This window comes from Nilaparvata lugens, chromosome X (assembly GCF_014356525.2).
Source record: "Nilaparvata lugens isolate BPH chromosome X, ASM1435652v1, whole genome shotgun sequence".
Taxonomy (NCBI): domain Eukaryota; kingdom Metazoa; phylum Arthropoda; class Insecta; order Hemiptera; family Delphacidae; genus Nilaparvata; species Nilaparvata lugens.
The window spans coordinates 7,093,807-7,110,657 of NC_052518.1; the positions used below are offsets into that span (position 1 = coordinate 7,093,807).

The 16,851-nt window shown below is 32.5% G+C and overlaps 1 protein-coding gene across 2 annotated transcripts in view; it reads left to right on the top strand.

Moving 5' to 3' along the window:
- Positions 1-16,851, top strand: part of LOC111064549 (inactive dipeptidyl peptidase 10-like) — a 389,533-nt gene that overhangs the window by 120,074 nt on the left and 252,608 nt on the right. Inside the window, exon 1 of one of the 2 annotated variants that reach the window (XM_039442323.1) lies at positions 10,977-11,227. The exons of the other annotated variant lie outside the window; for it this stretch is intronic. Within the exon in view, the coding sequence (XP_039298257.1) occupies positions 11,165-11,227 (63 nt within the window). The 5' untranslated portion in view covers positions 10,977-11,164. Of the gene's footprint in view, positions 1-10,976; positions 11,228-16,851 lie in introns of those variants that run through there. 2 annotated transcript variants of the gene reach the window in all.

Genomic DNA, 16,851 nt, shown 5'->3' on the forward strand with positions numbered 1-16,851 from the left:
TATGCTTTTTACACCGACAATAATTCCAATTATCACTCCACAATTGGCCCTGTTGTGTTCTAGGAGAGTTTCAAAAGGTCGTTACTCCACTTTAAACTTTCTACTTGACTTATTATGAACGATGACAAATTCTCCATTAACCTGCAAACTTAATTATTTATAATCATAGTTCATCATCTAGAGCAGGGGCTCTCAAACTTTCTTCTCTGCACCCCATCTCGGAGGATAAATCTCTCCTCCCACCTCCCTCTTCATTATCACCCACCCCCCTTCAAGTGGACTGAAATGATAAATAGATGTGGAGTCTTTAACTTGTTTCGAAGTTGCGTTTTTGATGACTTTAGTGGATTATGATCAAGTGATCAATTTGATTCAAGTAGCTTCATTCAATTCAATTCAATTTATTTCATTATAATAAAAATAACAAGCGAAGCTCGGCGCCCCAATATTTATTATAAATCCTGCTATAAAATGGAATATTTCACTCAATTATCCAGTGTTTACAAGTTTGTGTTTCTTGAATGGTTCCAAATTTTCTTCAATAACTCAATGTTATTCGTTACAAGTGTTAATTGAATGGAATATTCCTCATCAATTTATTAATTCAAGCCATCTGAATCAAAATTGATAGTTTTCATGTTTATTTTGGACTAAAATGTTATAAAAATTGTACAGGTGGAATTCTAACCTTATCATGGACTTTAACACCTATATATTTGGAAGAAAAATAGCACAAGGACCATCTTATTATTTTGTCTTCCAATGTTATTACATTATTTTCATTTGCATTGTAAATTAAAATAAAAATTTCCACATGAATTTACAGATTTGTACAATAAAATTCAGTTACAATAGAATAATAATAATATAAAGATAAATTACATCAATTCAATTTGATCATTCATCACCCTATGCACTAACTCTATACTTCACAAATTTTTGAATAATCAAGAGTAATACAATTACCTGGGATGTTATAATTATCAATGGATGTGATTGTATAATGTATTGAAAATATTGTATTGTATGAAGGAAGCAAAATGGGATCAGCCTGTTGTCTCCATTGATAAAAATTTTTATTATACTCATTTCGAATTTGATTTTCATAACTGAATTTTTGACGTCTAATTCAGATTCGTCTACAGTTGAGCTAAAGGAACGTCACTTCAGGTGGCAATGTCACCATATGAAAACTCTACTATATTTCTAGGAAATTCTGTGGATATGTCTGATGAATTACTCATAAGTGTGGGAATCAGATAATTCGGGCTCAACTCACACTTACGCGACTCAGGTCGAGTTCTCGACTCTAGTCGAGAGCATGTGTTTTCAAATGGTGACAGTCGCGGAGACTAGAATCGACTGGTTTGAGTGTCACCATTTGGAACACGTGCTCTCGACTAGAGTCGAGTCTCTTGTCGACCTGAGTCGCGTAAGTGTGAGTTGAGCCTTAGGCAATCAGAATCAGTATTCCAGAGAAGTAGCTGAAGGTTAAACCTCAATTTTCCTCTCCAAATCATTTTGAAAATATTATTTATTTATTTATTTGTGGATACAGTTACAAATCATTATCATTATCGTAAATTATATGTGATACTTTTTGAAATAAATTTGAAACTAAAACTCCAATACATTTTTCGATAAATTTATAACATCGCTAGACTATAATAGCAATAAAAGAGTTATTTACTATGTACAAGCAAATAATTTATACATTACATTGCATCCATTCACAAAAGCACAAAATAAAATCAATGATTGGAAAAGAATCAACAGGATAAACCCAAAACTGTTATGATTCTATCATTATAATACTGTTGCAAATGAGCTTTTGTATTAACACTTTATTTATTAAAAGTTTACACTATAGAACAAGATAAGAATAAAATAGTACATCAATTTGGAACGTTCATCCTAAAACTCTTCATAAAACTCTAACTTGTTATCTTTTCATAAAAAGTTTGTTTCCAGAACAATCACCTTGGCAACTGTGTTCACATAATAAGTATCCATGTAGGGCTAGCCTATATCAATACTATCGCCACACTTTCAATAGTCGAAAGTATTCCACTAGTGAATAGTATCCCGATATTATTTCGATACTACAATATTGTTTTCTGTTTACCCTTAGGTAGTACTGATGGTTATTACCCTGCTAACAGTGTTACCAGAACATCATTGAATGACTTAGCGAACCTTTTAAACTGTTCAGACAGCGAAGCCAAGCTTAATAAAATCAGGAATCTAGTCCTCCCTCTATTTTTCTCCAGAATTCCAGCCAAGAGGGTTAATTTTGAAAAGAGAAAAGAGAGAGAGAGGAAAGATGAGTGTTGTTGTTGGATGGCGAGCCGGAGGGTGTTAAAACTCTTCTTTTTATAGGCTTTCTTGTTTAAGGACAGAGGGAACGGGGTTTATTGTCTCCTAGATCGTTGGAACTGATCCAAAATGTAGGATTAAATACACAAACAGCATTTCCTCAAGTATCTAAGCATTGATTGTCGACTGTGCTATTGTTGAGGGGGCTGTACTACATAATATATATTCATACATATTATGTACACATGGGAACATGTATTATATCCTACACACATACATTTATAAGTAAGTACACAAAATGTGTCGGGGTTGTGTGTTTCTTGGTTGAATACTTGCAATAAACATGGAGAGAAAAGCGCTATAGTGAAAGGGTAAGGGGGGAAACAGAGAGAAAAGGAGCTCCAGTATCAGTGACGAGAAAGTTTTATAGATTACATAGAATGTATGTCTGCATTAGTGAGAAAGAAAGGAAGTAGAGTGGAAAAGGAATAAGTGTCAAGTGTCTTGTTTACTCAAGCTAACTCTTATTCGAGCAGTATAGTAATCTACCCGAAAATAATTATTCATTCATTGATACTCGTACAATATATACAGGGAACGTCCTGTTCAGTTTGGAACTGGTTGATAGTTAGTTCAGTTTGATAGGATAGTTTTGTTTAAAATAGCGCGTTTGGGTAGCGATCAATAAAATTCCAAGTACAAACTTACGTGCACTATACTGGAAAGTTTGGTTTCAGAAAATAATAGAAACAAATCTACGAAATAAATGACGTCTTTCAAAATATTGAATTGAATTGAAAATATCATGATATATGATCATATCTTTCTTTCTTCTTTCCTACTTCTATCTGAACGGTCTATGAATTTTGAACTGACATTAATGTTTTCACTTTTCACTTTTTTCTTATTGTATTTTTCTTACTGTTTTGAATTCCAAAGAAATTTGATTCTTTTTTTTCTTTCTTTCATTCGCTATTTGATGATTTTATAAGTTTTTTTTAATTTTTTAAAAATTATTTTGTTTTTTTATCTTATAATCTTTGTCTACAGTGTTCTAGTTTTACTAAGATTTATTGTATTGGAGGGTCAAGTGTGAGAGAGAGCCGGCTGCGCCCTAACTTCGTCCTCCTACGTTTTTAATAAAGTCAGCTAATCAATCAATAATCCGTCCTCTGCTTTCATTCTATCATCTCTCTCCCATATTTTATTCATTCATACAATAAGTAAATAATCGAAATGATAGGGGGAGAAAAAATAATATAGGAAAGGTTCTCTTACATATTATTTTTTCCGATGATATATTTCCTACTCCCATATATTAATATTACTCCTTATCAAGTTTCTGGTTTTCTCTTCTCCATTCACCTGCTTCTGCTCCCTCGAATCTGTTACACAACCTCAATGATTCAAACTCATTTGAAATAGAACACCAGAGATAAGACTATTATATTTCTTCAAAACACTATGTTGTCTTTTTTACTGGAATAGCTTTTTGAAAACAAAACACATGTTTGAAAACGTAAGGCATCATCATCGGTTGCAGATTGGGTAGAAAACATATTGTGTTTTTAATTTATGATGGAATCATTTTAACATCCAACGTAATAGCATTATAACATCCTTACACTTTCACATCCATTCTGATATCTGACAACAGTGTTGTCCACCTTTTAATGGCAGTGTTCGATTAGCAATTATATTGCCATCCTTGTCTATCATTCAACAAAGCGGATAGCGCTATCTCTTTCTCGCTTTGCTCTGTTGCCAGATCGTCTTCCAACAATGTAGAATGCATAATTAATTAACAAAATATTTGATCTTGATTATGAAAATTCATTATGAAATAATTGAAAAATATAATTCCTTGCTTGTTAAAGTATAATTGATTATTTTACATCAATAAACCAATATCAGTTACCCTCCATAGGAGACATTGACAAGACAGAGGATCGGCAACGTTGCTCTCCTATTTTTTTCCACTGCCATTATAACTTGGACCTCACTATAGTTTAATAAGAAATTCTTGATAATGCGAATATTTGTCTATTTATACGACTAAAAAGGTTCCGCTTTCCATTCAATCACCCGTGGTGATTATTTTGTTGTTTACAATTTAAGGGACTTATAAGTCAGTACTATAACAATATTTATAAAATGGAATTATAGTACCCTTTAAAATTGAAAAAATATTAAATTTATATTTATATTTCATCAATTTTAAAGGGTACTATAATTCTATTTTATAAATACAAGTAAGTAGCCCTGAATTCATACATTTTAAATATAACAATAATATATTGAGTCTTGGATGTTCCGAGGACCCACACCCAAAAATAAAAATAAAACATACGCCACTAGTCTGACCACCACATTAGGATTTCTTCCAATGATCTTATCAATTTTATATTTAATCATAAATCAATCTTCCTCACCTTCTATTCTACTCTAGAATGGTGGAAATGTCACTCCACCAGGGTTCATGAACAGAGAATGATTGTTGAAGTGATCAGATCTCATCAAAAGATAGCTCTTCGGCTTTCCAAGACCTGGCATTCATATAAACTCAATCAATCTCTATTTCTGCCACTTCTCTTTTCTTTGCCATTTCAATTTTAATTCCCTTCTATTCTAATCCTGTCTCCTATCATTCGGTCCGTATGGAGCTTAATCGATTTTCCTTCTTTCTCTACATCTCTTCTTTCCAAATATTCTCTATTTTATCTCTCTTTCTATTTTTCTCTTCATTTGCTGTCGGTTCTTCCAGGTCAATCTCTCTCAGTTACATTATTCCCCGTTCCATCGTTGCTCACTATTGAGTGTAGACATGAACGCGTTAAGCGTGTTAATGAAGACTTCAGGATTGATTGTAAGGGGGTCATGTGGTGGGGGAGGGGGTGTGTGTGCTCATCATTACACTTCGTTCATTCCCCAAACAATGGGTCGTAGAATCCTTGCTTCTAGAAAATTTTATTCCAATTCACACGACCTACATAGCAAATGTGTAGATCTGAATTTGGAAAAAAATTATTGAAAAATCCAAATTATTCCTTCAATTTTACTTTCAAATGACTTGCAATATTATAAATTATTATTTTTTTTTCACGTTACTATTATATAAGTGGGAGGAGAGTGTCTAGCTAGGCCAATGGCAGGCATTCATGTCCTTGACCAATAGCAGTAGTCGCCTACTAGTATGAATTCTGCTGCTCTTGTATTCAGTTTCAGTTTATCAGAGATTGACAATGGTGTAACAACCAAGATCGATCTTTCTACTTTTAATGAAATCTGTAGTTTTTGAGAGATTTCTTAGTCTTTTTATTTAATAATTAATGTAGTTTAATCAGTAGTTTTTGAGAGATTTCTTAATCTATTTAATTATTAAATGAAAAGACTAAGAAATCTCTAAAAAACTACAGATTTTATTAAAAGTAGAAAGATCGATCTTGGTTGTTACACCATTGTCAATCTCTGATAAACTAAACTGATAATTTAGAATTATTATAAATTATATTATACAGAGTGTTCTGAAAAAGGTGCCCATAAGTCAAGCCGTGATTCCTCACATCAAAAGAAAAAAAAGTTCTCATCAACATAGGTCTAAAAATGCTAAGTTACCAAGTTATACAGAGTGGAAAATTTCAGTTCCCCTGCCGAAAAGAAGTCCTACGGGTATTTGTTGGCTGTTAATTAAGATATAAAATTTAGTGTACTTAATGTAAAATGAACTGAAAAATTGAATAAAACCGTTTCCAGACCTGTAGCTACAGTAATTTTTAAGATATATGACGAAATACGCGAAACTTGGTCCCGAAAAACAAGTCCCTCCAAGGTTTGAAGCAGATTTACTTATGTTAAATGTACAATAAACACAAAATATGTTTCCACATAACTGGAAAATTCAATTTCGAAGAGAGAGATGCAGATTAAGTGTATAATAGACAAACAAACCTTGAAAAAATAATCCTTAATTACATACAAAACGCATGAAAAATAGAGTGCTTGACAATTTTGTCTATTATTTTATTAGATTTTGCGTACATAACTTCATACACAATATGCATGATATAAATACATTGGTCTGGTATAATGCTCCAATAATTTTTATTCATTCCTTCATTGTTTATCACTTCTCTTGTAATTAATTTTCCAATTAATAACCGGTTCTACCGGGAGTAGCGGTACCTAATTTGTCACAAATTTGATAAGATTGGAAACTGACAAATACATTTCGATTTTGATTTGTATACAAATTTATGTAGCATATGGCAGATACACAACAAATATATAGCTCATGAGTATCAAATGCCTAGATATACACTATATATTTCTAAATTCTTTGAGATGTTGTGTAGTTTTCGGTCAGGAGAACATAAGTTCAAGCAAATATGTATACAAATATGTCACACTTGACAAATTGAAAAGTAGGATGATCGCCTTAAACATGAAAATTCCACGCTATATACGACCTATGATATGATGAATCAGCTGACTATAATTATCAGCAATCATCATAACTTGTTATTTGAAGAGATATCTTGTTCCTTAAAGAATATATTTCTGTTGATTGAATTGTAATAAAGATGACCAATATTTAGATTGAAATGATTGCTTTAATTATCAGGAATGAGCATGAGTGATGAAAACAAGATATCTCTCTAAATAGCAAGTTATGGTTACAGCTGGTTATTGTAGTCAGTTGATTTTTATTATATCACTCTTTAACACTTTTTCCCGGAGCACAATTTACACTTTACAAGTCAAACGACGACTTATATTCGTATATTTTCTATCACAATTCGAGGTCAGTTACATTATTATTTTACAGTCGATACTTGACGATATCATTCACAAAGTACGACATCTTCATTAAATCTTATAAAAATAGTTTATTTACTTATGGTTTTTTTCTCTCCTTTTTTGCTAATTATCCAATTTATTGTTAAATTTAGTACTAGGATGGATTCCCACCAGCGAGCAAGTTTTACTTTTGCTGGTGGTGATTTTCATTTCCATTATGGCAATCGTTATGCCTACTGTTTAATATTATGATGTATATATCATAGAAATGGAACAATAAATTTGAAATTTGAAGTTGATAACCAGAGTCCTAACGTATGGGTGACTGTTTGTTAGCAAACACTATTTATTTTCAACGTCCTTATCCCTGCGATCTACTATGATGAATAGTCATATATTGAATCATGAATGGAAAATTTATTATGAATATATTATTAAGAATGATACTCATTAATGGAATATCAATGAATTAATAAACAAATACTAATAATTTCAGCAAGTCTTATCCCATCAAACAATTAAGAGTAAAAAATCTACTCATAACATAAAATTGAACGATAAATTAATGACATTACTCTCACCCAACTTCAATACTTACTGGGTGACCGAATCAGGAAAAAATGAATAGATCCAAAAATGTTTACTCATCAAACACTTTTTATCGGTTCTATTTCCTTCATATATTTCTCGTTGATAAATTAGAAAAGAAGATGAATTCCACCCTTGAAATCGATCATGCTCCATAGAAGTATCATAAACGTTCAATACTACTGCTGAGCCGTAATAAATTGCATTTTTTTCACCAAAGCGTGATTTACCACGCACACGGCAGCCTCCCTATTATCGCATCACGCAATGCTCTGATGATTGAACGATTAATGAAACCTCCGAAAGATCATCACCTGATCTCTTTTCTTCACTACTTGCTATGATCTCAATGTTTTGCTCACGCTAATCTCGGAAAGATTAACTGAACATTCGTTTTTCACTCGCATGATCTTTAAGATCTGCTAACACTAATCACGGAAAATAATAGCTGAACATTAATTTTCCACTTGTATGATCTCAAAGATCTGCTGAGACTAATCTCAGATAAATTACTTGAACATTGTTTGGAATCGTAAAGATCTTTCATTACTTTTAAAAATCCTCCGCGAAACTGTTTGCTCACTCTCAGTCTGTAAAATTATCTAAAAATTAATGTTTGTTCATTTCTTATAATATTGAACACTTCCAGTAACTATATAATATAATCTACATCCAGTAACAAGAAATATAAGAAGAACTGATTTTTTTTAAGAAAATGGAAATGTATTATTTGAGAGTAGTCTTAAAATATAAATAACAGTCGAGTAAAGTATCCAATATATAGATCCAGTGAAGTACACTAGAAAGTTCACAAATATCAACTCAAAGTACTAAAAAATTAGTGTACCTGAAAAGTACACTCAAAAGTCCAGTAACATAATTATGCTCATTGAATGGACATTTTATTGAACAAAATAAAATCCGTACAAAATCAGATGTTAGTTCACTTTTCATAATCTCAAGAATCTACTCTCAGTAGCCAGAATATAGATAGAATTGTAATTTTAGCAATGGAATGGGAATGTATTATCGAAGAGTAAAAATGGAATAAAGCAATTCCAGTCAAGTCGAGTAAAGTATCTAGTCTAAATTATAGATTCAGTAAAGTACACTAAAAATCGGATGATCATTTCATAGGACAAAGTCAAATCCATATTAAATCAGAAACATATCTATGAAAATGTTTTTTCAGTCGAACGTTTATTGAGATAATGTGAAAACGTTTTCCTACTTTGAGATCATAAGCTTCGCTCCTTTTGATCTTTGAGCTCCGTAAGCTACTGTAGTAGCAGGAGTATAGTATAATACTCTTGCTGTAATACAGTATATATATTATACAGAGAAGCGCTATAGCAACTACAGTATATTGCAGTACAGTGGCTATTCATTTATTGGGTTCATAGTTATATATATATTTCAGAGTTATACAGTTGTAATTTATGAAACAACCATAGCTGTAACATGCTGAAGTTTTTCTGCTGTTTGAAACGTTGATTTTGATATGTCCATCCTTTAGCGGGAAAATACTGTAGTCCTATTCATTCAATAAAGCAGCTCATACAATATTCTGGGGCGGCAGAGATGGAGATAGATGATCTCACTCCATGACGCTGTATTTGAATCGAGTCCATTAATTAACTCGTAATTTTTCATGCAAAACAGCGTCGTTAAAAGCTTTTCCGTTGCTTTTAACCCGCTTTAAAGAATCACTTGAACCAAAATTCAATGTGCCTCTCACTGCATGTTTTTTTTACAATAGTATCGTATTGATCTGTATTTTGCCCATAGTAACAGAACTCAATTTTTAAATCTCACATCATGTTTTTATAGCTTTCAATTATTCAAAAATGTTATGATTTATTCTTTATTCATTCATTCATACAATAGGTGCATAATCAAAATGATAGGGAGAGAAAAAATAGGGTAACCTTGTGTTATTCCTCTCCCAAATTTAGGGTTACACATAGTCCGGAATAGGTTAGGTCTTCAAAAAATTTCCAGCTCTTTAATTATGTCCACAAACTAGATTTTCAAATTTAGATGATTCAAAACGAAAATAGAACATATTTTTCACATTATTATTACATCAGTAGAAAAGATTCACATATTAAAGAAATAATTTTGAAAAAGGATAAAAAAACAAACTTAATTCTGAAAGCCCAGCTGACAACTGAATTTAAAACAACCAGAGTGAGGGAGAGTCTCAATTTATTGAGAAAGAATTATATTAAAGAGCTGGAACAATTGAAGTAAATTGTGGGTATAAAGAAGTTCAGTTTGCGATATAAGGTTTGTATTGGGAAGCGATTGGTCGGGATGATGAGCTATTGATAAGATAAGTTGAGATCCATGCGCCCGCTACTCTCCTTGTGATGGTGACCACTACTTAAAGAGCTGAACCTCTTAATAATATTCATGAGTTAAAAACGGCTTCTCGGTGGTTCTAACCCACTTTAAGCATCATTTTTCTTTTATTCGTTTATATTTTTACAAGAGAGGACTGACCGTTATCATCATCCATTTCATTTATTATTTTTACAAGAGAGGACTGACCGTCATCATCATCCATTTCATTACCCACGAACAAGCCTGGAGCTCATGTGGCATCACCCTCAGCAAAATTCATTTATTGTACATAATACTACAAAAATAAGCTACAATTTCAGCCCCTATCCGTGGTATCACCAATTCGATCGATGATCACCCAATATTCGATCCAATTAGTAATACCAATCCCATGATGTAATATCATCTATTAAATCATTCTCAAAAACAGAAGATATGATATTTTTATGCATAGTTCATTAATTTCATTGATCGAGAACAAATCCCACTAGTGTTGTATGAATAAAATATTATGTATGTTTATGAAAAACTCACACACCTATAAGAAAAGTTTTCCAAGGTTAAAGTACTATAAAATATTTCTTCATGATTTGTGATCCTGACAAATCGTGTTTGAAAATGTTGTGAAAACGAAATTGGTTGTACTTCAATTGGTTTTTTTTGTGGATATTATTGAGAGAAGCGTATTTTCTTGTGCAATTAAGTACTCTAAAACTAAGTTTATGATGGAAAATGTTGCTACGAGTCCATCTTAAAACTTTAAATCAGTTTCATGAATTTTTCATATGTTCATATCCCTTCCCGTTGATTCAGGTTGAATGTTCCTAGCCCGAATTCACATGTTCGGCATTTCCTTGAAAATTTGTGCTAGATTTTGTGCGCTTATTTTCAAACTACGGTTTTTCAGAACTGAAATATAATAGTTTTATTTAAAGTTTGTCGCAGCACAGAAAAAGCGGACTTACCAGGACTATTAATGAATTTCCGATGTTTCACAACACGGAGATCACGGAGTGTTGCAATATTGTGATATAGTATCAAATATTAGTTGAGTCTTGAAAAGTAGGTGAATTACCAAATTCTCATTGATATCAGTTCAGTGTGAAAAAAAGTTAAAATGAATACCGTACAGAGCTCTGGAGGCGGACAAACAGTAAATAAGAAGGAACCAGGTTTTGAGGTCAGTACCAATTAAGTTAATCTGTGGAGTATTCCTGCGCATGTTCTTTGTATTCTTGTTCATTTATTTCAGATCAAGATAGTATTGTAAATAGTGATTGTACTTTCACAATTATTATTTCAAACTGTGTTTCGAAGTTGCAGAGTTATAAATTTCAGCCGCGAAAATATATTTTCAATTGTGCAGAATTCCGACCACCATGAGAAACTTCCCCCTGTTCATGAATGAAGATTTCGTTGAAGTTTTGCATAAATTGCAATTACCTCTGGGTCTAATGAAATAAAAATAAAAATACATTTATTCACATAAAATCTGATGAATAGTTCATGTCCAATCATTAATTTATTTCAGCACCTAAAACTGAATAAAGAAGCTACTAGTCAAATTATATAATCAGCTGTGCTGAATAGTGAGTTGTGTTTTTTCATGCTCTAAATTTTGTAAAATTACTCAAAAATTTTACAATTAATGGTGATTTGAGTGTGATATTTTTGTTTTTTTATTCTGTTTTCAACCGTCAAAATTCAAAATCTTAGTTTTCGTTGTTTTTTGAGTGAAAATGGACTAAATTTTAGTAAAGTGAAATCATAACCCTATTTTGGACTTTTAAAGTGTTATCTACATTTGGGAAAGAAATAGTACAAGGAGTATATCCTTAGTTTTTCTCTCCCAATCAGTGCTTCTCTGTAAAAATATAAATAGATAAATTTGAATATATCGAATAAATTAAATGAAAATAAACATAATTATATAGCACATAAAAGTCACATTACAAATATAGAGTAGAAACAGTTATAAACTTACATTTCCGACAAGAAATATTTCGACAGCTGAGCTGTCTTCTTTAATATTGGAGAGTATCCAATAATTTATCTGATCGTTTAAACTTAACTTTGAATATTATCATAGAGAAACAATAGCAAATTAAGTTGATATCCCATGGTATAGGACGTTTATGTCGCAACTCTTACTGTTATCTCAAGCCCATATTTCATGTAATTCTTTCCCGTGAAGCTGTGTGACACTGGTAGTCTCTCATATTGTGCCGTTCATACACTCTCACCCCAACAAAACAGTAAAATTCGACAATAATCAACAGTAATCGGCTTGAGATAACAGTAAAAATTGCGACATAAACGCCCTATACCATGGGATATCTACTTACGTTATTGTTTCTCTATTATACTGTGTTACTTAGTTATTACTAGAGCCTCCATTATATTCAGAAGTTTGCCTTTGTTAATAGACTCAATATTCTCCTCAGCCTTTAAATTATTATTGTTTGTTATCAAAATTTTCAACAAAGTTAGAATCCACATTGCATTTATTCTAATATATGGTATGTTCTTTTAGAACTTCTACCATTCTGGCCAATATAAATTGCACACAATATAAGCCTATATAGTAGCATTATAATCGCCTCATTCAAGTTTATACGCTCCAATCTTGTCTCATACATCAATTTTGAAGTTTTAAATAGTTTTGAAAATGCATTGCTGTGCTTCCTGTTAGAATCGCCATTTTGTTTTGTCTGAACTGCTAATTGGACGAAGGCTTGTCTAGGCCAATGACAGACGTTCACCTTGAGAGGTCACGGCTTCCACCAATAATACTCGATCACTATTATGAATAATTTTTCTGTTGCTCTTCACTCTAGTTCTAGTTTACCAGAGATTGATAATGATGTAACAACCGAAACCGGTATCTCGATTTTTAATAAATCTCTAGTTGGACAATTATATTGAATTTTTATTCAGTATTTGATTATTTTCTTGAGTTGTCATGGTGGGGTTTGAATCTATATAAATAAATAAATACAGAAATAAATAGTATATAATAATTATAAATAAATACATTCTTATGTAACATGATGTTTTGGTTTTGAATATATACTGGAGTATTGTCAGATACAACCAAAGAAATTCCAGTTGAGGAAACAAATATCATGCAGGTTTTTGACAGTGATTGATTGACAATTTGTTTTCATTCCAGGTAAGCTGATATGATTCCTGATTCCTCTCATCACCGTCAGAAAAAAGTGAGTGAACTTCACTGACAGATACTGTTATACTGCTGGTTGAAAAATACTATTCTTTCGTTTCATCTCATCAAAGGTGATGAAAAGCTTACGATAAGCTTATGCCCAAAGAATAATCATGTAATATGGAAATGATGCGTATAGTTTTTCATTTTACATTTTGGCTCTTTATAATGTATATTGTATTATGAAGTTACTGGAGAAAGTATCATAAGAAGATATGGCTTGCAGGCTTTGTTGGAGCACCATGAAAATTCAACGAGTGAGAATATTAAATAAAGGGAAAATTCCCCTGCTCTTTATTTTGGCTTTTCTAGAAAAATAATAATAATAATAATAATAATTTCTCTGGATGTTGGACGACACATCCAGAGGAGTTTATTCATAAATTCAACATACATTACATTATATTACATATTTTTAATATAACAATATTCAGGGTTTAGAAAATGATACCTCACTATATAATATATGTGTCGAGGTTATCATCAAATTAATACTAATTTATGCTACAACAGATAATACAAAAATTCCAAAAAATTTAAAACTATATCTATTACCCTAAGCATCACCTAGTACAAAGATACTAAACCGAGGTACTATTTTCTACCTATAAATTACCTTATTTAAAAAGAATACTACTTAAATCTAAACCCTACTTACTATTAATTCCTCACTACTTTGTATCCCAATACTGAATAACCAATGTCTAATTTTTCTTTTGAAGCTATTGAAATTTTCCTCTCCTTTGATTTCTAATGGTATTCTATTAGAATTGTAGGCCCTAAATATCCTAGTGATCTTTGCCCAAATGCTGTATTCATCCTTGGTACTTCTTGGTTGTAACGTTCTCTTATTCTAATATTATGGCTATGATTTATGATATGGTTCCTATTTTGATGTTTTTTCATTTACCCTAATAACAACAATATATATACAATTGCCTAACGCTGAGTACTCTATTTTCTATAAATAATTCTACAGTTGGAAACCGGATTTCCCTGTTTCCCATTATTTTCAAAATGCGTTTTTGAGTTTTAAATAATGGATCTATAAAACTGAAGTTAGCTGCACCCCAAACTAACAGACCGTACCTTAAAAGAGATTCAAAGAGACTCAAGATACTTTGATAATGTATTTCATTCACCTCTCATTTGGGTGATAGGATAGTCCTAAGGTATTTATTTTTAATTATAATATTCTATGGAATTTAAATCAACAATATAACATCAATATGTAACCTCCAGTTGTTCTCTTTCTGACAACAGTGAAGAAAAGGTTGAGACATTCAGTCAGGGCCGGTTTCTGACCTCGGGATTTAGCTAAGTTCGAGACTTCAATTCAATTCAGCTTAAGTTTTTACTGTGCAAACGGCACATAATGTAGCAAAGAGTTAGTCATTATCGATTTCAACTAGATTCATCCAACCAAAATCCATAATAGGTTTTGGAATTGAGCCAAAATTTGAAGTTCTAGACTTTAAACAGCTGGAGTCAGAAAATTGGCTTTCCGAAACGGGACGTAGTCGCAGTTTTTATAACAATCTTTATTTTCTTATTTCTATAATTGGGAACGTTTTTCCTTGACATAATGAAACATTCCTAAATAATTCAAGATAGCTAAAACTTTTCACAATTTTCTCTTTATTTTATTGTTCAATTTTCTACTTTTTCGAAATTTAATTCAAACGTGACTATGACAACGACTACGCCTCGTTTTAGAAAGCCAATTTTCTGACTCCCGCTGTTTGAAGTCTGGAGCTTGAAATTTTGGCTCAATTCCAAAATCTATTATGGATTTTGGTTTGATGAATCTAGTTGAAATCGATAATTATCTTTGCTACATTATGTGCCGTTTGCACAGTGAAAGCTGAATTGAATCGATGGCATGGAAGTTTGAACATTTTATTAATTCACCAACGTATTTTCCATTACCCAAGCACAAGCAAAAATCTCATGTGGGCATCATCAACAACAGAAGAAAGTGAATCACTTTAGGCGTTATATCAAACTAAACCCAACATCGATTTAATCCAGTTGAAGCTGAGATTTCGTTTAAACCAGCGCTCTGCAAATGGCCCTCAGTTGGAATAATTGTGACTTGAACTTTTCAACCGTTGCCCTATTTTCAAACCAGCTGCAAGAGTTTTACGCGGTTTATAAGAATGATGGGATGAGATTACTGTGAATGCCAATTTGAGCATTGAGCAGTTGGAGTTGCCAATGCAGTGAGTTGTCAGCGGTTGTGAATGAGAATCGAGAATCCTATCATCCCTTAGCACTCGGAGCCGATAAGATTGATGGAATGCAGACAAGCTCGGCAGTAAGGTTGTTTTCATTCAGCAATCGACTCCATCAATCAGATGACACTGAAAAACGAATACCGAAGAGAAAAGTGGAGTTTTTTCGCGATCGAAGAGAGAAATTCGGTCGACGTTTTCGAAAAGCTAGCGAGCTACATTGCCATATCAGATGGAAAGGGCAGACCACTGCCTTCATAGATAATATTATTCTTGTCGGGAACTTTTAGCACTGGCGCTTCTACTACACCCCCCCCCCTTTAACCACCAATTCCATCGGTCGCAACTCGATATTTTATGAAAGCTATTTCTCGGACCGACTGAGGAATGCCCAACAAAAGAACAGACAAGGACGATGAAGAAACTGCTCAATTCGATCCCATACTGTGGACAATTCATTAGGGAAACAAATTTATTCGATCGAATCAATATGCTGACAAACAGTGAACACGCATTAGTGCTGTGATCGCGTCAACTTGATTACAGTAAAATGAGATCGAGCTGACAAAAAGCGATGATTGCAATCTCATTATATCAGCCTTAATCCAAAAGAGTGATTCTAATTCAAATTCATTGGCATTGTAGATCAAATTCCAACCAGACACAACCAAACTCACAATATACGTTGAATGTAGTTAAAAATTGTCCTACAAATAGAGATAAAAGTAGGTAATTGGCCGGAACAGCCCACACCAAGATAAGATACACAAAGAATAGTTACACCAAGACAAGATACACCAAGAGAAGTTACACCTTACACCAAGACAAGATACACCAAGAGCAGTTACACCAATACAAGTTACACCAAGACAAGATACATCAAGACAAGATACACAATCATGAGCGTGAATTCTACTAGCATGCTAAATTTTATCATAGTTTAAAAATTTAGAATGATTTGAAATTCTTCCCAAAAAATATTAGGACGAGCATAACAATTTATAATAACATGAATTTCATGATGAAGCATTATGATTTGATTCAGAAATTATGATGTTTATGATTCGAGTCACAAATTAGTCACATTGATGCTAATGTTTTTTTTAAGAATTACCTAGTAGGGTGAGACCATATTAGGCGTTTTTCAGGCGTTTTTCAGGCGTTTTCAGGGCAGGATGCTCTCAGATTGTCTGATTGAGTTTGAGCCTGAAAAAACGTCTAATATGGTCTCGCCCTTAAGCTGCGTACAGATTTATGCTCCGCGAATGCGAACCTCATCAGCTGATTATATCAGTATCGATACAGATGCAGTGATATAGCATCATTTAATGAAGAGCGCAAGGCGCG